Raw genomic sequence first — 27,861 nt, forward strand, 5'->3', positions numbered from 1 at the left:
CCTGTGCCGGTAGTGGGGCGAGTTAAGGTGGAGGTGTGGCCGGCCGCTTTTTCGGCGGCCGCCTGCCCGCACCTCTGTCCCCGGCCTCCTACACCCCCCCCCCCCGCGGCATTGCCGGCTGTTTCCAGAGAGCCCGGCACTTCTCCTTGGTGCCGGGCTCATTTGCCGGCACTCGCGAGCGGGGATCGCGCTGTTGCAGGCACCTCCCCCTTAAGAGTGAGAGGAAGGCCTGCAGTACCGCAGGCTGCCGTGCCGCAGCGGGTGGCGCTACGGCACTTTGCACGCCGATATTCAGTTTCAGCGCCCCAAGCGGGGCGCCAAAACCCTTGTTTAGCGGCCGGCTTCCACTTGGGGCGCTGAAACTGAATATCCCGCTGGCACAAGTGGCTCCGCGCGCAGCGGTAATTCCGGCGCCCAGGTGAGCTGGGCGCACCAAACTGAATTTCTAGGCCTGTCTACCTAATTCTCTTAGAGTGGAAACTCATTCTCATCACATCGCCCTTCTTTTGAGCTAACAAAATAAAAATACCTTTACTTGATTTCAGGATAGAGTATCCTAGGTCTGGTAGCAAACAAAGGGATTATTTAGCTCCTGCAGCAGTTTACTGTTACTAACTAATCAATCGGGCTAAAATTCCATGGGGCTTCCACCGGTCTCCTACCGTAACTCCAGAGAGAAATTAATGGAATCCTTGTGGAATTTCAGCTCCGTTATCTCTATAATAAATTGTTTAGTTCACATTCCTGCCTATTCAGGCTTTGATGTTTCTGTTGCTCATAATAGTGTAACAGTAACACCTGCATGGAGACTCGATTAGGAAATAAAACTTCAGCAGTAGGATCTTCAGTCTCAGATTCATCTGGTGCTGGTGGCAACTCACTCTAAACCTCCAAAATCTGATTTTCTTTTGAACTTGAAATCAACTGTATATGCCTCAGATTCTTGCCAATAGTGCCATAGCTTTCTGCACTATATACGACCTTGGCGTCCTGGCTTTCCCTTTCACTGCAGGACTTCCCAATAATTGTCCCTGTCAAGCTTGATCCTTAACTTGAAGATCAGGGGGCGATTTTGTAAATGGGGGCACGTTGGAGGCGGGACTGCTGCGTGTCAGGTCGATGTCCCACCTCCATCGATTTGTGGCCAACCCATGCTATTTTCCCTTGATTGATCTTGACTGCCCAGCGGGCTTAGCAGGCCAATTAAGGGAAAGCTGGTTGCAGAGCAAGTCAATGTATGATGTTTCATTTGTCAAATATTTTTGACAGATGAATTGTCATCGTTTGACAGCTATCTGAAGCTGTCAAACAGTAACAATCTATGCAGTTTGATGAGGTCTTGCATACAAGACCTCATCAACCTTCTTTCTTTTACAGAAATTAGATGTTTGTTGCATCTGAGAATGCAACGGCCATCTCTCATCTGCAACATGGAAGTGCGAAACTCTCCGCATACAAACCGACTGAAGCCTGCAGGAAGAAACGAAGGTAAGTACACTTTTAAAAACACTTTGCACTTACCTCAGATACTCACCTTTCCACTCTTGCACCCATCATTTACCTTCACACCACACTTTTGCACCCCCCCGACCCCCGCAGACCCAGTACTCGCCTCGCTGAGCTGGCGGGTTTTGGAGCCTTCGGGAAGCCCGCACTTGAGGGCAAAAAGGGGATAATCATATTTTCTGCCTGTTAACTATTTGTTAACAGGCAGTTAATAGGCTTTAATCCCTTCCTGCCTCCAAGGAGACGGGACCCGGCGCGGGACGGCTACCCGCCTCCTGGGAAGATGGCATGGAGGCGGGTTGGGCACCCGCCCCCAAATTCTGCCATTTTCCCGGCAGTCCCGCCTCCCCAGGGCTGGCAAAATCGCCCCCCCCAGGTTCTAACACTGGCAGTATTCAACTGGATATCACTGGATAAAGAAATGCTGGTAAGACTTCTTAGCTCCCTTGCCAGGTTGCTTTAGCAATTTTCCACTTGGCCACAGCACTAAACCAGTCCACATTCAACAAGTCTAGCTTAAAGACACAGTTAAAGCAATGGACAGTGCTTCACAAAAAATTGGGATGCATCAAATAATGTCCATGCACATTTGCAATATATCATTTGTATGATATTTGACTATCCCATACATGGTATTATTTTGAGGAAGAGCAGGGGAATTACCCCGGTGTCCTGGCCTATATTTATCCCTCAATCAACATCAATAAAACAGATTATTCAATGATTAACACATTGCCATTCGTGGGAGCTTGTGTTTCCTACATTACAACAGTGACAACACTTCAAAAGTACTTCATTGGCTGTAAAGCACTTTGGAACGTCCTGAGGTTGTGAAAGGTGCTATATAAGTGCAAGTTCTTTTATCTACTCACTATATCCTGGAAATTGCCGTTGATGTAGTGTTGAGTGGTTAAGTGAGGGTAACTTAAATTCAGATCTTAAGTTTTATTTAACAATAATCTCAATGTAGATAGACATTGAGGATCTTGCTCTAAATGTACGATTTGCAGTAGAAATTTAATACAGCAGCATGATTTTAGCTGAAATAGCATTTGTTCAGCATTTTATATTGAGTGTGAGACCAGTGTAAGGAGGTCACTTCATAATTCCTAGTACATTGACCTTAATTTTCTAATTTAAAATTTCACTAGTCAGTGAGTGTAGAGTTCTGCTTTTTCCTCATTTGAGAATGGTGTGAGTGAGTATGTGCTTTATTGTGTTTAATGTACAATGTTTTCACATCATATTTTATCCCCGCCATAGTGCTTCAAGTGGCTTGCTGTGTGCTTTAATTTGCTTCCACATTTTGTAGGCCGTTACTGTGGAAACGCAATCCCTCATCCTGTCACATCGTTCAGTGATGCTTTGTTTGTCAACTTCATCTCGAACAATGTTGGCTCATTCAAAGGTTTCCGAGCGACTTATGCTGCATCCACATCAGGTAGGACTATGCCTATCTAACTTTAAAAACTCAGTGACAAGTAAGTTCATGCAGAGCAAAATTCCAATTTTGCGTAGTCGTTACCTGGTAAATATAAGCTGTAATAGTGGCATACATCAAGTAGCACAGGAATATCCAATTGGCATTCATGTTAATTGTTGTGTATGTAACCTGTACCACCTTAAGAGACTACCTTAAGAGATGGACTACTTTCTCTTGGCTACTGTATATTGTAGTACCGGTGGTAACCACACCGGTATATAAACTCTGTGTAGTAACTTGCTAAGCAGTTCAGCCCTGACCTTCGATTAGTAAAGACCTGTTTTAGTTATTCTTGTTGTCTGTGTCCAGTGATTTATATTAAGCATATCTGGAACACTCAGACTCAACATTAATGGACATCACATAGTCCTGCACGATTTAATAGACACTTGTTACAGCAATAGGTCTACAGCAACTCTATTAAAGGAGACCCTAACACTGAGGCAGGCCCATTGCAGTTAATTTCAAATTCAGGTAGAGGATTTTCAGTATTACCATAGTTTTCAGATGGTTCACTATCCAACTACTCAACAGAACTATTTCCTTAGCTAGGGGAATACTTACTAAAAAGGCACAGCAGCAGACAACACTGAGAAATTCATGACATGCAAGAGGCAAATGCAATAGATACACAGATATAGAAAGCTTGCAAAATAGAATACAATTCTTTTCACATTTAATATATCTTGTAGTCTGTCATACCTTTATTGTGCAAAATATAAAATATCAGTTGCTCAAAAGCCAAATAAAGTTTCTGAGCCCTGTGATGCCCTGTGATATCTAGAAGGTCCCTGTGGCATTAACATTGAGGGTAGTAGTGATCTTCACAACAACTTGTAGTACATGGCAGATGGTTGACTGTCCCTACAGATCTACATGGACCTCAGTCATACACTCGCATCATGTACTGGCCCTTCAATATGCCCAGGGAGCAGACTTTTTCCAACTGGCCCACTAACTAAGATAGTACCTGCCATGACTCCTGTGCCTCCTGTGGCCTCTGCACTCTCTGGTTAACGTTCTCCCCCTGCTCTACTACCCACCAATGGCCTATGTTCTGTAGTATTCACTTATTTTGCTGCTGTGGTGATACTTCCAAATCAACCCCTGTATTAAACTCACTGGGGCTGATTTTCATCTACAAGTCTAAGACAGAACTGATTTCCATTCACTTTTGGAGTCTGTTGCATCAAATCAGAATCCATTGTAAGGGTGTAATGGACACCAAAAGCAGCCCAATCAATTCTAGGTCTGATCTGAGGTAAAATTTTCACTTTCTAATTTAACTGTGCAGCTATGAAATACTGCATGGTCGGGATTCCCCTCTGTGATCCCACCCAAATTAGTAGACACTTGTTACAACAATAAGTCTACAACAACTCTAGTTGGAGTCTCTAACACTGATTACGGTTAATTGCAAATTCAGGTAGAGGCAAACATAGAAACATAGAAGATAGGAGCAGGAGTAGGCCATTCAGCCCCTCGAGCCTGCTCCGTCATTCAATGCGATCATGGCTGATCATCCAAATTCAGTACCCTGTCCCTGCTTTCTCCCCATATCCCTTGATCCCCTTAGCCTTAAGAAATATATCTAATTCCTTCTTGAATATATTTAATGAATTGGCCTCAACTGCCTTCTGTGGTAGAGAATTCCACAGGTTCACCACTCTCTGGGTGAAGATATTCCTCCTCATCTCAGTCCTAAATGGTTTACCCCTTATCCTTAGACTGTGACCCCTGGTTCTGGACTCCCCCGCCATCGGGAACATCCTTCCTGCATCTAGTCTTGTTAGAATTTTATAAGTTTCAATGAGATCCCCTCTCATTCTTCTAAACTCTAGCGAATATAAGCCTAATCGACCCAATCTCTCTTCATACGTCATTCCTGCCATCCCAGGTATCAGTCTGGTGAATCTTCGCTGTACTCCCTCCATGGCAAGAACATCCTTCCTCAGATAAGGCGACCAAAGCTGCACACAATACTCAAGGTGTGGTCTCACCAAGGCCCTGTAGAACTGCAGCAAGACATCCTTGTTCCTGTACTCAAATCCTCTCGCTATGAAGGCCAGCATACCATTTGCCTTCTTAACCGCCTGCTGCACCTGCATGCTTACCTTCAGCGACTGGTGCACAAGGACATCCAGGTCTCGTTGCACTTCCCCTTTTCCCAATCTATTGCCGTTCAGATAATAATCTGCCTTCCTGTTTTTGCCATCAAAGTGGATAACCTCGCATTTATCCACATTATACTGCATCTGCCATGCATCTGCCCAATCGCCCAACCTGTCGAAATCGTACTGGAGTTTCTCTGCATCCTCCTCACAGCACACACGCCCACCCAGCTTTGTGTCGTCTGCAAACTTGGAGATATTACATCTAGTTCCCTCGTCTAGATCATTAACATATATTGTGAATAACTGGGGTCCGAGCACTGATCCCTGCGGTACCCCACTAGTCACTGCCTTCCACTCGGAAAAAGACCCGTTTATTCCAACTCTTTGCTTCCTGTCTGCCAACCAGTTTTCTATCCAAATCAGTACCTTACCCCCAATCCTATGTGCTTTAACTTTGCATGCTAGTCCCTTATGCGGGAACTTATCGAAAGCCTTCTGAAAGTCCAAATACACCACATCCACTGGTTCTCCCTTATCTATTCTACCAGTTATATCCTCAAAAAATTCTAGTAGATTAGTCAAGCATGATTTACCTTTTGTAAATCATGTTGACTTTGTCCGATCCTGTCACTGTTTTCCAAGTGCTCTGCTATTACATCTTTCATAATGGATTCTAGCATTTTCCCCACTACCGATGTCAGGCTTACCGGTCTATAATTCCCCGCTTTTTCTCCACCACTGTTTTTAAATGGTGGGGTTACATTAGCTACCCTCCAATCCATGGGTACTGTTCCAGAGTCTATAGAATTTTGAAAGATGACCAGCAATGCATCTACTATTTCTAGGGCCACTTCCTTAAGTACCCTAAGATGTAGATTATCAGGCCCTGGGGATTTATCTGCCTTCAATCCCGTCAATTTCCCTAACACCATTTCCCTACAAATACTGATTTCATTTAGTTCCTCCCTCTCATTGGACCCTATGTTCCCCGACATCTCTGGGAGTTTATTTGTGTCCTCCTTTGTGAAGACAGAACCAAAGTATGTATTTAATTGGTCTGCCATGTCTTTGTTCCCCATTATAAATTCCTCTGATTCTGACTGCAAGGGTCCTACGCTTGACTTTACCAATCTTTTTCTCTTCACATGTCTATAGAAGCTTTTACAGTCAGTTTTTATGTTCCCTGAAAGCTTACTCTCATACTCTATTTTCCCCCTCTTAATTAATCCCTTTGTCCTCCTTTGTTGAATCCTAAACTGCTCCCAATCGTCAGGTTTGCTGCTTTTTCTGGCCAATTTGTATGTCCTATTTAGGCACCGTAGCCTATGGCCACTTCCCCCAACTCTACGAAGACTGCCACTGGCCTCTCCTTCCTCAGTTACCATATTTGAATGGCTGTGTGGAGACAGGGCTTGGGTCTCTGGAGGATTCCACTCTCTTCTCGCCTCCTCCCTGTAGTGTATGTACCTTTAAGAGAGAACTACTTTTACAGCTCCTGTATACTGTAGTACCGGCAGTGACCACACCTGTGTTTAAGCCTTGAGCATGCCTCTGTACCCCCAGCCTTGAGACTACCCTACTCCAGTAAACACCTGTTGATTGTTAAGTTACAGCATCCGTGTAGTTATTGGAAAACATCATACTCTCAGAATCACGGATCTAACAGTGGCGACGAGTGTCGATTCGAATCTACCTGCAACTCTGCATTTCCCTTCGAGGATTCGCTCCGGGAGGGCGGTGGAAGAAAGTCAAGGCCAGAAGCACGGGCATCGACCACGAGCAACCGCCCAGTCGTCCGGCAGAGAGTGAACATCGCAGGGGAGGCTGTTGAGAGCAGGGCTTGGTTCCCCAGCCACGACGATCAGCAACAGACTGACAACAGGTACAGCGCAGACCCTTCCCGGACAGCGGCGGCTGGAGCCGACCGACGGCAGAGAAAAAGCCGAGCAGCGTCGACGGGGTAAGAGAGAGGGTGAAGCGCACAGGGCGCAGCCGGGGGTTGAAAACCGAGCGGCGTCGAGGAAAAATAAGACAGAGAGAGAGAGGGTAAAGCAGCAGCCGGGTTCAGGACCAAGAGGCAGAAACAGGAAAGGCGCACAGAAAAAAACGCGCAGAGCACAGCCAGGGCTCAAGGGCTGAACAGTGTCTGCGGGGAGAAGAAGGGAGAGCGCGGGAGACGCCATTGAGCCACGGAGAAGAAGGAAGAGCGCGAGAGACGCCATTTTTAGAAGCCGCAGCGGAGAAGAAGGGCGAGCGCGGGAAGAAAGGAAAGCACGGGAGACGCCATTTTGTGCCAGCGGAGAAGAAGGGAGAGAGCGGGAGACGCCATTTTAGACAGTTAAATCACACCCAGGGATGCCGAAGAGTGGCAGTATCTCTACGTTCGACAATGAAGTCGAAGATTGGGCGACATATGTGAAACGTATTGAGGTGTACTGCAGGGCGAATGAAGTGCCAGATGCTCGGAAAGCAATGGTTTTGTTAAATTACATGGGTGCAAAAACTTATGGCTTACTGCAAAACTTAATAACCCCAGAGAATCCCGTGAATAAGAATTTCGAAAGCATAGTAGAAATTCTACAGGACCACTTAAACCCCACACCGCTGCTGATAGCAGAAAGATTTAAGTTCCATAAAAGGAACCAGCATAAAGTACTTAACGGAACTACGCAAGCTATCGAAGCACTGCCAGTTTGGATTGGGACTAGCAGATACGTTAAGGGACAAGTTTGTGTGTGGGCTTCAAAGTGAAAGAAGCCGTCTCTGGGTTCCATCAGAAAAGGATCTTATGCTGGACAAGGCTTTCAGCATGGCAGTATCACATGAAGCAGCCGCAAGGGGTGCTGCAGAGATACAACGGAGACCGCAAGAATATGGCACCAATGAAATGTCATATGGAACAGGGAAGTGTTATCGCTGCGGCAGAACAACACACGACCGGAAGGATTGTTGGTTCAAGGACCAAGTGTGCAGACAGTGTGGAAAAGCAGGACACATAGCAAGAGTCTGCAGGTCTGGGAAGAAAACCAACAGCAAGAAATCTCCACAGGTGGAGTACAAAAAGGTACATAAGGTGATGGACAGTCGTTCAGACGAACAGGAAAGTGATACAGACTCCGGAAGCAAGGAGCTGGGTTGTCTGAAACTACATAAGGTTACCAAAATGGAGGATCACCAGACTATCTGGGTTACACTCAAGATAGACGGAGTCCAAGTGAAAATGGAATTGGACACAGGATCAGCCCTAACAGTCATAAACCAAAGGGACTACAAGCGGCTATTTTCACATATACCCTTGAAAGCTACAGAGATTGTCTTGAAGACGTACACGGGGCAAAAAGTCTACCCCAAAGGAAAAATAAGGGTTAAAGTGATATACAAAGGCCAGGAAATACCTAAAATGGGCCTATATGTATTGCCAGATGGAGGACAACCACTACTAGGATGTGAATGGATCCGGAAGATACAATTAGATTGGCATTCCATACAGGCACTGAAGGTTGAGGCCAAAAAGGATGACGACGTCACATCTGGACGACTGTCAAAAATGCTAACTGATGCAAAAGAAGTGTTCCAGGAGGGACTCGGAACACTAAAAGGCATAACAGCAATGATTAAAATAGGGGAAAATGCAAGCCCAAAGTTTCTTAAGGCCAGACCAGTGCCTTATGCGATCCGACCAGCCGTCGAAGCAGAGCTGGAAGGGTTGGAACGTTCAGGAGTACTGTCCAAAGTAGACTGGAGCGAGTGGGCTACACCCATCGTTCCTGTAATGAAGAGGTCGTTGAGTAATACGCCTGGGGAACCAAAGAAGGTCCGCATCTGTGGGGATTTTAAGGTGACAGTGAACCTAGTCCTTCACACGGTACAATATCCGCTTCCACGAATTGAGGATATTTTCGCCTCGCTATCTGGAGGTAAACGCTTCACCAAAATTGATCTAGCCCAGGCGTACTTGCAAATGGAGGCAGAAGAAGCCTCGAAACAATACCTCACGATCAACATTCATGAAGGTCTCTACCAATACAACCGGCTGGTGTTCGGGGTAGCATCGGCTCCGGCTATTTGGCAAAGGGCGATGGATCAAGTCCTGCAAGGGATTCCAGGGACCCAGTGTTATTTGGACGACATCCTGGTCACGGGCGAAAATGACAGTGATCACCTCGCCAACTTGGAGAAGGTGCTCACTAGATTAAAGGAATATGGGCTACGAGCTAATCGCCACAAGTGCGAGTTTTTCCAGAAGCAGATCTCGTATTGTGGCCACGTTATCGATGAAGAGGGGTTACATAAGTCCCCTGAAAAGATTGAGGCAGTAGTCAAGGCTCCAGCACCGGAAAATGTGTCACAACTGAGGTCGTTCCTCGGACTGGTGAACTACTACCATAAGTTCTTACCAAATTTGTCTACAGTATTACACCCACTGAACACCCTACTGCAAACAGGGGTACCATGGAAGTGGAATGACAAACGTAAACGAGCTTTCCAGAAGTGCAAAGAATTGATCACATCAAAAGAGGTGTTGGCCCATTTCAACCCAGCACTACCAATTCATTTGGCATGTGATGCATCACCCTATGGTATTGGAGCGGTGCTGTCGCACAAATTCCCAGACGGGTTGGAGAGGCCAGTAGCCTTTGCGTCTCGGTCACTAACCTCAGCCGAGCGCAACTACACCCAGATGGGAGGCCCTCAGCCTAGTGTGGGGAGTAAAAAAATTCAACCACTATCTGCATGGGCAGAAGTTAACCTTGCTGACTGACCACCAACCACTTGTCTCAATCTTTAATCCAAAGAAGGGCGTTCCGGTGATGACTGCACAACGGTTACAAAGATGGTCCCTTTTTCTAGGGGCGAACCAATATGAAATAGAATATAAAGGCACGAAACAGCATGGAAACGCTGATGGGCTATCACGCCTGCCACTGCCTATGGTGGAGGAAGCACCAGCAGTGGACCCTATCGAGATATTTTATTCGTCAATAATTGAACGATTGCCAGTAACTAACGCGGATATAGAGAAGGAGACCCGCAATGATCCGACGCTGTCTCGGGTATATGATTTGACGGTGAGGGGATGGCCAACACATGGCGACTCACTGTTGCCAGCATTCTCATCCAGAAGAGAACAGCTGTCAGTATGCCACGGGACAGTGATGTGTGGATCCAGAGTGGTGATTCCACCCAAGTTAAGGGAGAGAGTGCTAAATGAGCTTCATGAAGGTCATCTGGGAGGGGTGAAAATGAAAAGCCTTGCTAGGGCTTATGTGTGGTGGCCGGGGATCGATCAACAAATCGAGGACCTAACCAAGAGCTGCTCAGGTTGCCAGAAGGTCCAAAATGCACCACCACATGCCCCTCTACACCCATGGGAGTGGCCCTCCTCTCCATGGCAATGGGTGCATATTGATTTTGCTGGTCCATTCATGGACTCAATGTTCTTAATAGCAGTGGATGCTCACTCGAAATGGCCTGAGGTGATAAAAATGTCCTCAACCACTACAGAGAAAACGATTGCAGTCCTACGGACCATATTTGCCAGGAACGGCTTGCCAGAGCAGATTTGCTCTGATAATGGACCACAGTTTGTGTCCGAAGAGTTTCAGAAATTTATGAGAAGGAATGGGGTAAGGCATTACACATCCGCCCCATATCATCCAGCCACAAATGGATTGGCTGAGAGGTTCGTACAAACCTTTAAAAAGGCGATAAAGGCCATGTGCGACGATGAAATTCCACTACAGCATAAGGTGGACAATTTCCTATTAGCCTACAGAAATGCGACACATGCAGTTACCAACCAGACCCCGGCCATGATGTTCTTTAACCGAAGGTTGAGATCTCGTCTGGATTTGCTCAGACCCAATGTGCGAAGAAATGTTGAGGATAAACAATTCCAGCACATCAATGAGAAGCCGACAAGGAGCTTCAATGTAGGACAACCAGTCTTGGCCCGTGACTACCGAACAGAGAAATGGCAACCCGGAACGATATGCACAAGGCAGGAGCCATTAATGTACACAGTGGATGTCGGGGAGAACATTGTGAGACGCCACGTCGATCAGATCTTAGCGTCACAGGAACGAGTCAACCCCATGTCTCGCGTACCTGGGGATGAACCCGACATACCGGTAGCATCTACCTCAGAACCAGTAGCAGTGGAAACTGATGAACTAACCGATGAAAAGGGGCCAGAATCGCCTCCGCACCAAGAACAAGAACCTCAGGAAAGGCGCTATCCCGAAAGGATCAGGAAGCTGCCCCAAAGACTGAATCTATAAATGGACTATTGTTGTTTAATGTGCATGTTAAAGTGTTAATTGTTATTTGAATATTATGGGTACTGCTAATCTAAAAGGGGAGGAATTGTAGTGTATGTACCTTTAAGAGAGAACTACTTTTACAGCTCCTGTATACTGTAGTACCAGCAGTGACCACACCTGTATATAAGCCTTGAGCATGCCTCTGTACCCCCAGTCTTGAGACTACCTTACTCCAGTAAACACCTGTTGATTGTTAAGTTACAGCATCCGTGTAGTTATTGGAAAACATCATACTCTCAGAATCCCGGATCTAACACTCCCCACCCCACATCTGTGGTGTTGCTGCTGTTTTCTTGCCATGCGGAATGTGGTAGTAACTGCCTTGACATTTCGTTTTGTGGAGGGAGAGTGTCTTCTTTCCCTCAACTCTTGAACTCTTGTCCCTAATACCAACCTGTTGAAGCCCTGATCTAGGCCAAAGCCTTCATTGGGAAACTGATTCTGATCTTCAGGGCCCTTCAAGATCCCTCACCAGCATTTCTGGTACTGCAGCGACATCCCTTCTGCAGCACCATTGATATTCCTTTCTTCACACTGCTGGGCTTCCTCTTAGCGATACGAACCCCACTGGGAACCCGCTGTGCATCACAAATAAGGGAAAAGGGCTGAGGGTTGGAGTGGATTCAGAGGGGTGGGTGGAAATCCCACCCTAGTAGATATCTGCCACAAAGAGGATAATTCCAGTCCACAAATTCATCATTAGTTACTTTAACAAGGCCTTAATGATGAAAAGTCAGATTTTTACTTTTCATTAGCCTTCTGTATTACTTTTCTATAGAATAGAAATCCTCAGATCATCAAATAGTCCATTAGAACTTTCTACTGACATTACACAACTTTTTACATACATCTATTTTTTAAATTAAAATTAGTGAAGACATGAATGATGGATCCCACATGAGGTAATCCAATGAACAAAACCAGAATGTACCATTGAACTAAGATGGCACATTGCCTTATTGCCACCTTGTAAAGTACAGGATATTAACATATTAAGGACTTTTATTATGTAATTATCAGTTAGTAATGACATATTACTGGGAAGACACAGGAGAAAATTTACAGATAATAATTTAGAGGCTTAAATAAATTTAGAAGGGACAATTGGAAGAGGTGGGCTCAATGAAGGTCTAAAGGTTATGCAAGATATGATTTTATTTTTTTTAAATACACTAAACTTGTTGGTGTAATTAGGAAATCAGTAAAATTGTATATAGCTACATATTGCAGAATATAGATTAAATTTAGTAAGTAACCGTCAAAAGATGGATTATTATTAACAACATTGACATTGAACACTACTTACTGGAGTTGTGTACTATTCCTTTCACAGCATGTGGTGGGATGTATCACATGGAGACAGGAACATTCAATAGTCCCAACTATCCTGACGTGTCTCCACCCAACTATGAGTGTGTCTGGTATATCATCAGTTCCCCTGGTAACCGTGTCCAACTCTCCTTCATGTAATTAACATTTACATAAATCATATAAATATAATTTATGCCAATACCTATTTATTGTTAAATGTTACTACTGGAGTAAAGTTTAGTTTGGGTCTCCTTGGCATCATTAGATAACTCATCAGATGAAATGTATTATTAATTTTGTTTACATTTAACAGAACTTTCGATATTGCGTATAGTATAAACTGTGCCTTGGATTACCTTGAAATTCGAGAAGGGAATGCCACTGGACAGCTGATTGGACGTTTCTGTGGCAGTACTTTACCTGCAAATTACACATCAATTATGGGACACATCCTATGGGTGAAATTTGTCTCTGATGCAGCACCTTCTGGTGTTGGATTCAGGGCCACTTTTTCTCACTGTAAGTAGTGGATTCAGGACATGGTACTTTGGTTGTCAAAATCGTTCATATACTTTAAACTGAAACAGTTTGCAAATATGGAGGATGAATTGCTTTGTTTGTTACATGTAACAATATCGTAAATCTGATTGCCTTCAGTGAGTATTTCTAGTGAAATCGTTATCTTTCATAGAATCATAGCATTTTATAGCATAGGAGAGCATTTGTTCCAACATGCTTATGCCAGCTTTGAAAAACTATCCATTTAGTCCCATTCCCTTGCCTTTTCCTCATACCCTTTTAATTTTTGTTTCAAATATTTATGGTAAAGAACACATTTACCGTACATATACACTACATATAACAACCAGAGCAATTATTTTCCAATAATTGTGTTTCTTGAAAAACAATCTCTATTCCTTTTTGCAACAGGTTATTGCCAAGTGATATATTGTTTAAAAACAAATAACTTTGGCCAGAGGAAAAGAAATATTGCAGATGTTTCTAGAAAAATGGTCTGAATGCTGAATTGTATTTACACAGTCAGGCCTGCCGGTTATATCTTTCATTGTTTTATATCAATAAATAATGCATCCAATTAAAACAATGATGCTTCTGTTAAGATCCTGATCTCTGGAGCTTTGGTATAAAGCAGTTTGGATACCAGTATTTCAGCAGGTCACTTGATAACAAAATAGGGAAAGTACACATAAAGATTCCATTAAAAACAGCTGAAGCACTTAGTAAAGTCCCTACCGGTAGTACAAGGGAACCTAAAAATATGTCATGAGGGGAGCTTAGTGGATTTAATATGTGATGCGACTGAGCACTTGGGCAAGTATGAGATGCTCAAGGAGAGTCGGCATGGATTTGTGATACATAGAAACATAGAAGATAGGAGCAGGAGTAGGCCATTCGGCCCCTTGAGCCTGCTCTGCCATTTAATGAGATCATGGCTGATCATCCAAATTCAGTACCCTGTCCCTGCTTTCTCCCCATATCCCTTGATCCCTTTAGCCTTAAGAAATATATCTAATTCCTTCTTGAATATATTTAATGAATTGGCCTCAACTGCCTTCTGTGGTAGAGAATTCCACAGGTTCACCACTCTCTGGGTGAAGATATTCCTCCTCATCTCAGTACTAAATGGTTTACCCCTTATCCTTAGACTGTGACCCCTGGTTCTGGACTCCCCCGCCATCGGGAACATCCTTCCTGCATCTAGTCTGTCTAGTCTTGTTAGAATTTTATAAGTTTCACTGAGATCCCCTCTCATTCTTCTAAACTCTAGCGAATAAAAGCCTAATCAACCCAATCTCTCTTCATACGTCATTCCTGCCATCCCAGGTATCAGTCTGGTGAATCTTCGCTGCATTCCCTCCATGGCAAGAACATCCTTCCTCAGATAAGGCGACCAAAACTGCACACAATACTCAAGGTGTGGTCTCACCAAGGCCCTGTACAACTGCAGCAAGACATCCTTGCTCCTGTACTCGAACCCTCTCGCTACGAAGGCCAACATACCATTTGCCTTCTTAACCGCCTGCTGCACCTGCATGCTTACCTTCAGCGACTAGTGCACAAGGACACCCAGGTCTCGTTGCACTTCCCCTTTTCCCAATCTATTGCTGTTCAGATAATAATCTGTATTCCTGTTTTTGCCACCAAAGTGGATAACCTCGCATTTATCCACATTATACTGCATCTGCCATGCATCTGCCCAATCACCCAACCTGTCCAAATCATACTGGAGTTTCTCGGCATCCTCCTCACAGCACACACGCCCACTCAACTTCGTGTTCTCTGCAAACTGGGAGATATTACATCTAGTTCCCTCATCTAGATCATTAATATATATTGTGAATAGCTGGGGTCCTAGCACCGATCCCTGCAGTACCCCAGTAGTCGCTGCCTGCCACTCAGAAAAAGACCCGTTTATTCCAACTCTTTGCTTCCTGTCTGCCAACCAGTTCTCTAACCAATTCAGCACCTTACCCCCAATCCCATGTGCTTTAACTTTGCATGCTAATCTCTTATGCGGGACCTTATCGAAAGCCTTCTGAAAGTTCAAATACACCACATCCACTGGTTCTCCCTTATCTATACCAGTTACATCCTCAAAAAATTCCAGTAGATTAGTCAAGCATGATTTACCTTTTGTAAACCCATGTTGACTTTGACGATCCTGTCACTGTCTTCCAAGTGCTCTGCTATTACATCTTTTATAATGGACTCTAGCATTTTCCCCACTACCGATGTCAGGCTTACCAGTCTATAATTCCCCGTTTTCTCTCTACCACCATTTTTAAATAGTGGGATTACATTAGCTACCCTCCAATCCATGGGTACTGTTCCAGAGTGTCTAGAATTTTGGAAGATGACCAGCAAAGCATCTATTATTTCTAGGGCCACTTCCTTAAGTACCCTAGGATGTAGATTATCATCTAGGTGGGTCTAGAAGGGTTGGTCATGTCTGACTAATCTCGTTGAATTATTTGATGATGTCACTGGCGTGGTGAAAGGAGGACTGGCTCTGGCTGTTGTCCATATGGATTTCCAGAAGGCAATTCATAAAGCTACGCACAAGAGATTATTAGCAAAAATGAAAGCGCACGGAATTGGAGGTAACCTTGTGACATGGGTCGGTAATGAATTAGGAGATGGTAAATGGAGAGTAGAGATAAAGGAAACATTCTCTGATTGGCGGGATGTGACAAGTGGTGTTCCCCAGGGATCTGTTCTGGGGGGCCTCAGCTTTTCACTCTTTAGAGAGTTGTATATCCAAATTTGCAGATGAGACCAAGTTAGGAAGCATAGTAAGTTGTGTGGATGAGAGCAGGAGTTTACAAAGGTAAATAGACTAAGTGAGTGGGGAAAACTATGGCAGATGGAGTTCAATGTGGGGAAAGGTGAGGTCATCCACTTTGAATCTGAAAAAATCAAATTGGAATAGTTTCTTGATGCTCGGAGACTAGAAGCTATGGAAGAGCAAATGGATTTTGGTGTCCATGTACGCAAGTAACTAAAAGCTAGCGCACAGGTGTAAAAAGTAATCAAAAAGTCTAATGGAATGTTGGCCTTTAGCTAAAGGGGGCTGGAATACAAAGGGGAGGAAGTTATGCTTCAATTGTACAGAGCCTTGGTTAGACCCCATTCAATTTTGGGCACCGAATCTCAGGAAAGATATATTACCCTTGGAAGGGGTACAGCATAGATTCAACAGAATGATACCTGGGTTAAAGGGGTAAATTATTAAGACAGATTACATAAATTTAGCTAGTATTCCCTTGAGTTTAGAAAGATCAGGTGCAATGATCCCTCTAAGCTGCACGGCCATGTGGATGCACAGCTGTCTGCTGTTCCCAGGGCCAGCTTTTCAAATGAGAAATTTCTCACATGCGCGGAACTTTGAATGGGGCGCGCAGCCCGTTAAAGGGACCCGACACCCAAAAAAATTAGGGGGAACATTGATGAGGAGTGATCTAATCAAGGGTTTAAAAATGATAACCGGATTTGATAGGGTAGAGCCTTAATTGGTGAATAGTTTACTTACTACATAGATTTCCCTGGATTCGAAAGGTCTGTGGGGAATACCACGGGCCTTTAGGTTATCAGATTTTTGTTTGTAGGCCATCAGAAATATTTTTGTATTTGTTGACTTGGCATGTTATTTCTATTGCTATGTACTAAACATGTTTCCTGTATCGGCAGCACTATTTTGCTTTGAATAGCTGACATTATCTTTGAAAGCTTAAGACACAGAGGCCTAGAAATTCAGGTGGCTGCGCCACCTGTTAGCGCCTTAAGAGGGCGCTAAGTGGGTCGCAAGCCACTGGCCACGCCTCCCGCCAAATTCAGCGGGACGCTAATGGTGGTGCTAGCCGTTAGCGCTACGCCGCTACCGATAACATCATCGGTGTGCGCAGCACCCCGCTGACACCCCGGCCATGATATTAGGAAGCGCCCCCTGCTTTACCGCCGGACGCTATGTGCGACCGGTTCAGGGGGGCCCTACCTGTGGCGGTAGAGGCGCAAATTAAAGGAGAGGTGCGGGGTGGCCATCTTTGTTGTTGGCCACCTGCCAGCACCTCTATGAGCTCCCGTCCCCGGCCTCCTAACCCCCCCAGCCACCCGCGGAGTGCCGGCTGCGTTGCAAGAGCCCGGCACTTCTCCTCGGTGCCAGGCTCTTTTGCCGGCACTCGCGATCCTCGGTGGCCCAGCTGGGCCCCAAATCGCGCAGAACAAGGCCCCTCCCCTTTAAGAAGGGGAGGAAGGCCTGCAGTACCGCAGTGCGACGTACCGCAGCGTGTGGCACTGCGGCACATTGCGCAACGATATTCAGTTGCAGTGCCCCAAGAGGGATGCGGGGCGCCTCCAGTAGCGCCGCGCTTCCCTTTGGGGCGCTCCAACTGAATTTCCGGCGGGCGGCCGCGAATGCTTCTGGGGCGCTACTTTTAGCGCCCTGGCGAGGCTGGCGCCCCAAACGGGGCGCTACTGAATTTCTAGGCCAGAGTCCCCACGAGTGTGTCAATCTTTGCAGGGGTCTCTCTCAACTCCAACAGAATAATTTCAATGTTACTGTTGTACTAAACTTCATTGTATAATTGTCTTTCCATATCACATTTGTAAAGCGTCAACTTAAAGTATGAAACAGTACATTTATTTACTTAGACAATGTTTTTGTATTCAATATATATGGACAGTTCAGGATATTTATGCAAGTTAAAGGTATGAGATCAGTAGCAGCTGGACTGTACCGTAAGTTAAGAATAAGTTGTAAACTGATAACTTGAACATTGATTTATTGATTATAAATTGAATTTTATATTTAGATTGCAAACAGATAAAAGAAAATTATTTTTATTATTGTAAATAGAGCAGGTGTTAACACAAATGTCCCTTAGCTTGAGCTAAAATGTGTTTGTTTCAGTGTACGGCAATGAGATTGTGGGAGTCCAAGGACAAATTACATCTCCACTATGGCCACTGCATTACCCACACAATACCAACTACCACTGGACAATTACTGTCCCTGCATTCTATATCATCCATGCCAGAATACTGGAGTTGGATATTGATGCACTTCATAGATGCAGATATGATAAGTTAACAGTAAGTAATCTTTTAATCTCAGGAAGATCCAGATCTGTACTAGAAGGTTTTGAGAACAAGGTGAATGCATTATAAAATTTCAGCTGAGAGCCACAGAGCCTCAAAACCTTCAGCAACTCTTTCTGTTACTCTTTTTAACTGAACACACCAGTGTTATATTGCCTACGCCCACATGTCCTTCTATGTACCATTTAATACGTCATGCAGAAAAGCCTGATGTCACTTGATGCAATTGCACCATCACATGGGACGTTTATCATGTAAATCAATTATATATTCAGTTGCAATAACAAACCCAGTGCTACAGTAAATTAGAAATAAGTGGGTTTTGAAATATTGTGACATTCCCAAAAACAAAATGATTTTTTTTACAATTATACTAAAACATCAGCCTACAAATTCAATCGTGCTTGAAAATGGGCGTGCAGGAGACAGGGTGCTGGGACCTCATTAAAATGATTCAGGTGTGTAGCCAGCACTACCCACACTATTCATTGGATCCATGTGGGGGGAGGTGGGAAATCAGGCGTCTCTGTTACCAGTTGCGGGCAGCCAGCACCTCTTAAAGGGGAGGTGCAATCTAGCTGAAGTCAACAGGGAAACTTTGGAAATTGGAAAAAAATAGAAATCAAAAAAATTCAAGTAAATGGAGAAGAAAATTGGGTGAGGTGTAAACCGAGCTGTCGATTCATAATCCCCCATTTTGTACAACCGCCCAAGATCAATTTCACTCCCTATATATCTATAATGTGATAAAAGTCTTGTATCCAGAGTACGTTGTGTTCAGCATGCACTTTTCTTTATCACACCTCCTGTTGTCACACTTTTTCCCATCACACTTTTGCTGTAATATTTCATCATAACAATTTGTTGATTAGCTCAAAGTAAAAACAGCAATTCAGAATTGAAAACATAGGGAGCATGCAAATGTTTAGAAAACTGCCAATAAAAACTGTTGAATCTTAAGCAAACAGCCAGCAGTGAACGATCAGTCAGGAGAATCTGTAATTAAAAATAATTTTTAAAAAGGGAAAAAATAAGGTGAATCACTTAAAATGCTTTTGAAAAAACCCACATTTGCCATATTTCTCACTGAATTTAATATTTGCAGAGATTTCTTAGAAACTTACAAAGAATGCTGCCACATCCAGTACCCCTTCTCCCAGTGCTGTTAGCCTGTCTCCACCACCCCCCCACCCCCCGACTCCCCCCACTGACAGATAGCAGCAATTCACTGGTGAGCCAAATCACACATTTTACCATCAGTTCTGCCAAACCTCAGGCTTTCTCTCAACAGTGCCATACTGCTGCTTCTTTGGAGTGATTCAGTAGAGTAGACATCAGGATTGAGACTAAAATCTCCCCCAGCTGCTCACAAACCCAACTCCCAACTTTTGAGGAAAACATTTCACCATCAGACTGTGGTTTTATTGGATGACAGTGCCCAGGATGGTGGATGAGAGGGAATCTGACTGACATGTTCCTAAGGTGGTCAAACCTTGCTAAAGGTTTTTAGTCTGATCACTAAAGCAAGAGTACTCCAGTCTGGCCCCAGGTTTCCACGGGAGATGAAAAGAAAATGAGGGAAACTGAAGGATAGTAAAAGAAAGAGATATACAGAAAAAAGGGAGGGAAAATGTATGAGAGGCATACAGAGAGAGAGGAAATGGAGACAAAAATGTAGAAATCAAACAGAGTGAGAGAGAGAGGGAAATGGAAACAATTAGAAAATAGGAAACAAGTATAGACAGTTACAAAAAGAAAGACACAAGTTTTATTTTTATTTTTTGTCCTTAAGCAATGCTGTAGGAAATCAACCAATATGCTTAGTAGTGTTATTTAGCAATTGGCTATATGACTAATACGATGTGTTTCCCTGGTTCTGGATCCAGCTCTATGATGGCCCTAATGTCCATGCACGTCTAATTGGAACATACTGCGGCTTTGAACTGCCTCCAGCAGTGTGGTCCACTGGAAGCACCCTGACAGTTCAGTTTATCAGCGACTTCACTATAAATGGAAAAGGTTTCCTGCTGGAATGGTATGCAGTCGAATACATTGTTGACCCAACTGCAATACCAACTGTCCAGCCAGGTGAGTGGTAAAAACATAAAAGAGCATGAAAGCTGTAGCACATATATATATTTGGTAACAATAGGTACAAATACATACCTATAATTAAAAAGGAGAGTGCATACATGAATATATAGAAGCTACTGGACAGTTTACAGTGAATTCCTGAACAGTAAAACCCATACCAAGTAGTTGAGATGACGCCATAAGCTCCAAGACTGAAACTTGAGATCTAAATGCTCAACTAAACTGGATCATTGTATTAATTCAGCGAGGCACTGGGTAATGTTTAAATAAGATATATATAGCCAGAACAGTAAAATAAAAGTCTAGAGAAGTCATGCAGCAACTTTACTGTATACTTCTTGTTAGATCCGTGATTCTTTAAATAGGATGTTTCCCCAAGAACTACACGGAGACTGTAACTTAACAATCAACAGGTGCTTACTGGAGTAGAGTAGTCTCAAGACTGAAGTACAGAAGCCTGCTCCGGCTTTATATACAGGTGTGGTCACTGCCGGTACTACAGTATACAGGAGCTGTAAAACAGTTCTCTCTTAAAGGTACATACACAACACTTCTCAGACTACGCTCAGAATGATGTGTTTGGTTTTGTTCACCATCCCATAAAAAGGATTGATTCCAAGCGTAAAGGTGGTTAGACATGAGGAAAGATTAGAGAAACATATGCTTTACAGTCTAGAAAGAAAGCAGCTAGTGGGAGGAGGTTTATCTCTTTAAAGTATATTACTGTAAATGGTAAACCACAATTATTACATTGAAGTATGCCAAGAAAGCAGGACCAGATGACAAAAATGGAAATTTGTGAAAAGTAAATTTAAAACAAATAGCATGTTTTTTTTCTTTGAATAAAGAATGAAAAATGTTTGAAATAATGTGTCAAGCAAGGTAGTAAAGACAGAAATATTGGGGTTGTTCAAAATACTGTGGGATTTTATGTACAGGACAGATGAGCTTCAGTGGGCTGTATCATAATAGCCTTTCTCATTTTTGGCCTTTCCTATATTCTCTTTTAATAGTTGCCTCACTGGTTTGCCAGCTTCTACTTTTTTTGTACCAGATGCAAATTTCTGCAGGGCCAGTGACGCACTCCCAGTGTACCTTGGCCAGGAGTCCAGCGTTGCCAAAGGAAAATCAGCCATGAGCCAGAAGGGGAGCGGGCAGGGAAGTGGCTTTGAGCCCAAGATCAACCATGATTTATTGAATGGCAGAGCAGGCTCGAGGGGCCAAGTGGCCTATTCCTACTCCTATATCTTATGTTCTTATGTAGAAGTGCAAAGTCACAGCCCAGGCTGCGAATTTGCACCAGGGCTTGGCTGGAAAGAATTTCCATCTACTGTAAAGGCGGCCCCTGAAGTCAGAAAGGCTGAGGCCGGGGGTGGATGGAGGAATGGTCCTGGCCTCCCTATTGCCAAGCTCGCTGGATAACAGGTTGACCTGGCATACAGGTATGCCCAGTGGCACAAGTGAGGTTCACCTTGGGATCCAGGCTTGGGTCCTGTCTTGGACCCTCAATAAAATCTGTTGCTTTGTTATTAATATTGGGCCTCCATAAAGAGGGCAGATCAGGTCTAATAAAATAAACAGCCGCACTGGTGGTGCCGGATGCTACACTAGTGGCTTGCCAATTCTGCTTTTCTGGCACCCCCTTCCTGTGGTGCCCTTAATGGCATGGGTACCTACTGTTGCCACTTAAATCACGTGACCTCCCCTAGCCCCAGATACTCCGGAGTTAGCAGCAGATGTCTCTGGCACCTGCTGTGCTGCATTTCCTGCAGAGGGGTGGAGCCAAGGCTTTTTGACTCGTACTGTTTTACATTGGAAAATGCCCTGTAACTTCAGCAGCCATTATATCCAAAAGTTGGGCCTTGAAATTATTTTCTATATTTAGCAAGCCCTGTTTTACACTATAAAATGGATGGAAGATCCAAGCTACAGTTTATTCATAAATACTTACAAGCACAATTAAATGTGCAATTTCTATTCAAAAAATTATGGTAATATAAAACACATTATTATTTCTACTTTCTTGTTGAATTGTTCATACATTAGTCTGGCAGGACTTTGCTGGAATGGCCACAAACTTGGTCGGGACCTGCAGCCTTAAGTGCAAGTTTCTAGGATGGGGACAGTGCCTCCACTTACCCCTACAAGGCCATCAATAGATGGGAGGTCAGAGTTCCTGTACCCTGCCCCTCAGGTGGGATCCTGGCGTATGATCAGCACATGTATGTCTGGTCTCACCAGGTATATCTGCCTGACCTCAGTGGAAGTGGGGCCCACTGATTCAGTCTGTGGCAAGAGCCTGGACTGCCTGAATTTGAGGATGTTAAAAAGTGTTGGGGGATTGTGGGTTGAAGTGGCCTAGGTAAGTGAGCTGCTTGGGCACCCAATTTGTTCCTCTGGGGGGCATCCCAGCGCACCACTGGGCCAGCCAGCTACCACTGGGATATCTTTAGTGGGTGGAAGGGAGAAGGTGCACCCCCACACCGCTAAAGGCCGACTCCTGCAGGCCCCACCCCCTAACCTTGTGAACTTTGGCAGGGTCAGTGACAGTGCTTTGTGGAGGGCGTGAACCCAGCATAACTGGCTGTATTACACCTCCAGAGTTTCTAGGCCATTTAAGATTTTTACATTTATTTATTTATATATTGAAGGCTGATAATATAATCGAGACAGCTGGCTTGGGAAAGTTACCGATTCAGACTATGAGCCGGGGCAAGGAAAAATATCAGAGGAAAGCTAATTTTGTGCAACAGTGATTTTTTAAGAGGCACTGATAGTGAGATACTTTTTAAGTCCTTTTTAAGGATCAATGAAACAACTTGCATGTTTTATTGATGCAGTTTATGTAACTCTTTCAGTCTGCCAGCATTTTGATTTCACTCACATTACAACAGTGACTACACTCCAAGAAAGTTCTTCATTGGCTGTAAAGTGTTTTGAGACGTCCGGTGGTCGTGAAAGGCGCTATATAAATGCAAGTCTTTCTTAGTCTTTTTTCACTGATGGATGAGCACTGAAGCTTGTTTTTCTTACAGGTTCATGTGGCGGAGTTGTCATGACCGGGGATAGTCCGACCTTCCTATTCTCACCAGGCTGGCCCAATAATTATGAAACATACTTGGACTGTGCTTGGATCATCCGGGCACCACAGACCACGGTGGAGCTCAACATTCTGGCTCTAGATATTGAACCGGATAGGCTTTGTAACTACGATAAGCTGGTCATCAGAGATGGTAATAATTATTTCTTATATTTCAAATTGTGACATTATAAATCATCCAAAATTAAAACTTTAATTCTTACAGGACCTTCAGTTCCAGGGAAATTCCAGGTTTCTTGGGCCAGCCATTTTTGATTTTAGTTTACACTCTGATGGTGAAATAAATCCAAATACTACAGTAATAAAGCTACTCAATTATAATTTGCTACAGTAATGTTAACTCTCTAAAGCCAAGGTAAATGCATGAAAGCAACTTTAAATAAAAAATAACTATTACCTCATATTGTAGGAGTCTCTGCACTCCTAACAAAGAATCTATAACTTACTGGAAGTTAACAAACTGAATTTATTGTCTAAGAACTTCACAAAACAAGAAACTACAGGAGAAGCTCAAAACAGGTCTTTTCTCTTTCAATCCACACGAGGACTGGCTGGTCCCGCCCTCTACCCCTGACGTCATGACGTCATCACGTTTCCCGCCGAAGGGGACGTCACGTGACCCACGTGATGACGTCATCGCGTCAGATCGCGATGCTGTCGATCTAGCTCTGTTTAACCAGAGCCAACTTGAAAGGTAATAACATTGGTTACAGACAATTAATGCTAGAGGTAATAACATTGGTTACAGACAATTATGTAAGTCACTTAGTGGTTTTGCCACATACGCCCCCCCAGAATTGTCTTTAACGAAAAGAGTCAATCGCTGAGGAGGCCGGACAAGTCTGTTGGACCGACTCCGAAATTCCCGGAGGGGAAAACGCTGAGCAGGCGGCGAACTGGTGGGCGGTACGGCGGTGTCAGGTGTGGTGGCGGCCGGCCGCGACGCGGAGGCTGCACCAGCTCGATCGGTCGTTCGAGGTCCAGGTGCGCAGGCTTGAGGTGATCGACAGAGATGTGATCCGGTTTGCCCCCGACGTCAATCACGAAACTCTTGTCCACTGCCTGCAAAACCTTGAAGGGTCCGGCATACGGCGGTGTGAGCGGGGTACGATGGCCATCCTGGCGCACAAACATGAACTTGGCTTTTGACAACTCCCCCGGGACGTTGGACGAAAGCAAACCGTGCCGTGAGGTCGGAACTGGACAGAAACAGCGGGCCGCATCCCGGAGGGTCTCTTTTTGTGTGGCCGCGGACCATGGTCGCGTAGGTAACGGCAGGAATTCACCTGGGACTTGAAGCGGTTGCCCGTAAACCATCTCCGCCGCCGACGACTGGAGATCTTCCTTCGGCGCCGTGCGGAGTCCTAACATCACCCACGGTAGTTTGTCAACCCAGGATGCATCCAGCAGTCTGGCCCTGAGCGACGCCTTCAAGGAGCGGTGGAACCGCTCGCACAAGCCGTTCGCCTGTGGGTGATAGGCCATAGTGCGGTGGAGTTTAACGCCCAACACGGAAATCACCTCGTTCCACAGTTCGGACGAAAATTGCGGCCCCCGATCCGACGAAATGTCTGCACGGACACCAAAATGGGCTACCCAGGACGAAACGAAAGCTCGAGCAACGTCCGCAGATGTGGTGGGCGTCAGGGGAACTGCCTCCGGCCACCTCGTGGTGCGATCCACCATCGTCAAAAGGTACGTAAAGCCCCGGGAAGGTGGGAGTGGTCCCACTAAGTCGATGTGAATATGGTCAAATCGCCGTTCCGGGACCTCGAAGGTGGCGAGCGGGGCTCTGACATGGCGCTGCACCTTGGACCGTTGGCAAACAACACAAGTGTTCGCCCAGTCCCTGACGTCCTTGCGTATTCCCCTCCATACGAATTTGGAGACCAGCAGTTTTTGCGATGCCCGCACCCCAGGGTGCGATAGGCCGTGTAAGGCATCGAAAATCGTACGACGCCATTTAGATGGGACGATCGGACGGGGTGCACCCAGCGAAACGTCGCAGAGCAGAGTGGTACCTGCGGAATGGAAAGGCACATCCCTCGGCTGGAGGCTGTTTGGAACCGAACGAAAACCCTGGGTCTCCGGGTCGTCCGCTTGGTCAACCGCCATCTGTGCGTAGTCAATGCCCAATTGGACGGCCTGGACGGCGGCGCGGGATAGGCAATCGGCGACGACGTTGTCCTTACCGGCCACATGTCGGATGTCGGTGGTGAACTCCGATATGTACGTCAGCTGCCGTTGCTGCCGAGCCGACCATGGTTCCGCGGACTTGGCCATTGCGAACAGCAATGGCTTGTGGTCGACAAACGCGATGAAGCGTCGTCCTTCAAGGAGGAAACGGAAATGGCGGATGGCCAAAAACAAAGCCGACAGCTCTCGGTCGAAAGTACTGTACCGGCGTTCATGCCGTTGTAGCTGGTGGCTAAAAAAGGCCAGGGGTTGCCACGCGCCATCGACCCACTGCTCCTGGATGGCCCCCACCGCATAGTCCGACGCGTCCGTCGTGAGAGCGATGGTGGCTCCCGGCAGGGGCTGTACTAACATGGTCGCATTGGCGAGTGCGGCTTTCGTCTCCTCGAAAGCACGATCCATGTCCTGTGACCATTCCACAGGGTCCTTTCCCGTCGAGCCTCTGAGGGCCTCATATAGAGGACGCATGAGCATTGCAACCCTGGGGATGAAACGATGATAGAAGTTAACCATCCCCAGGAACTCCTGTAAAGCTTTCACGGATTTCGGTTTCGAGAATGCCGCAATTGCCTCCACCTTGACCCGAAGTGGCGTTGCCCCCGTAGGGGTTATGCGGTGGCCCAGGAAATCCAGTTGCGATAGGCCGAAGCGGCATTTGTCCGAGTTAACGATGAGGCCGTGCTGCTGAAGCCGCCTGAAAAGGACCCGAAGGTGCTCGAGGTGTTCCTCCTTGGAGGTGCTGGCAACCAGAATATCGTCCAAATAAACAAAGAGAAAATCAAGGTCCCGCAGGACTGAATCCATGAGGCGCTGAAACGCCTGTGCCGCATTCTTAAGCCCAAAGGGCATTCGCAGGAATTCAAAGAGTCCAAAGGGGGTAATTACCGCTGTCTTTTCGACATCCTGAGGGTGCACCGGCACCTGATGGTAACCACGGACGAGGTCGATTTTGGAGAAGATGGACGTCCCTGCCAAATGTGCTGAGAAGTCCTGTATATGGGGAATGGGGTAGCGGTCGGGTGTCGTTATGTCGTTGAGGCGGCGATAATCCCCACAGGGCCGCCATCCCCCACCGGGCTTGGGGACGATGTGGAGCGGAGAGGACCAGGGGCTACTGGACCGACGGATGATCCCCATTTTTTCCATCACGGTGAACTCCGCCTTTGCTGCCGCTAGCTTACTGGGCTCTAAACGTCGCGCCCTGGCGTAAACGGGTGAGCCGGTAGTGGAAATATGGTGCTCCACCCTATGCTTGATGGTCGGGGCCGAAAAGTTGGGCTTCGTCAGCTCGGGGAAATCCTCGAGGAGCCGGGCGAAATCGTCGGGCTGCGGCCGCGCACATGAAATCGTGTGTGACACAGCCGTGCTGCGCGTCCCCGAAATATCGTCGAGCGTGGCGGCGCGAACGAGGCGTCGATTTTTCACGTCCACCAACAGGCCGTTGGCGCCTAAAAAGTCAGCACCCAACAGGGCCTGTGAGATTTGAGCGGTGATGAAATTCCAGCTGAAAAACTGTCCACCGAAACATACTCGGACGAAGCGCTTCCCGCAAGTGTGGATCGAACCCCCGTTGGCCGCTTGCATAGGGGGACCACGGCTGCCGGAGTGAAGGTCTATGACTGAGGCGGGCAGTATGCTGCATTGCGCCCCCGTGTCGCATAGAAAACGACGGCCGGAGATGGAGTCGGTTATGTAGGTGAGATTCCCGGAAGCACCGATCGCCATCGCGGCAGCGGGGGAAGTACCGGGACCGGCGTGCATGACTCGCGGCGGTCTATTCGACGGTCTGGTAACGAAAGTGCACGGCGAGCGGCAGCAGCAGGCCTTCGGGCCGAAACGAGCGTGGTAGTAGCAGAAACCGGTCGTCGGAAGCGCCTTTGTCGGAGCCGGGGCCGGGCTCTTCGTGGCGGGGCGTTGCGCGAGGGCGCAGTATTGTTGCCGGACCGCGTAAATCTTATCCGCCTCTTCGGTGAGCGCGACGCAGTCTGCGGTTTCTGTTCGGGCGAGGGACGCCTGTACTTGCTCAGGAAGTTGAGTAAGGAACAGTTCGCGAAACAGAAAGCACTGGGGCTCGGACCCCAGGAGAGTCAGCATATGACTCATCATTTCCGAGGGTTT

The 27,861-nt window shown here is 46.0% G+C and overlaps 1 protein-coding gene across 1 annotated transcript in view; it reads left to right on the forward strand.

Annotated features, from left to right (window-relative positions):
- cubn (cubilin (intrinsic factor-cobalamin receptor)) overlaps positions 1–27,861 on the forward strand; it is a 447,009-nt gene that overhangs the window by 188,668 nt on the left and 230,480 nt on the right. Inside the window, exons 27-32 of the mRNA XM_085987872.1 lie at positions 2,819–2,947; positions 12,760–12,892; positions 13,051–13,256; positions 18,166–18,347; positions 20,240–20,441; positions 23,483–23,680. Coding sequence (XP_085843998.1) covers positions 2,819–2,947; positions 12,760–12,892; positions 13,051–13,256; positions 18,166–18,347; positions 20,240–20,441; positions 23,483–23,680 — 1,050 coding nt within the window. The remainder of the gene's footprint in view (positions 1–2,818; positions 2,948–12,759; positions 12,893–13,050; positions 13,257–18,165; positions 18,348–20,239; positions 20,442–23,482; positions 23,681–27,861) is intronic.

Source organism: Somniosus microcephalus, chromosome 5 (genome assembly GCF_052327205.1).
Source record: "Somniosus microcephalus isolate GS21.2 chromosome 5, FLI_Smic_1.0, whole genome shotgun sequence".
NCBI lineage: Eukaryota > Metazoa > Chordata > Chondrichthyes > Squaliformes > Somniosidae > Somniosus > Somniosus microcephalus.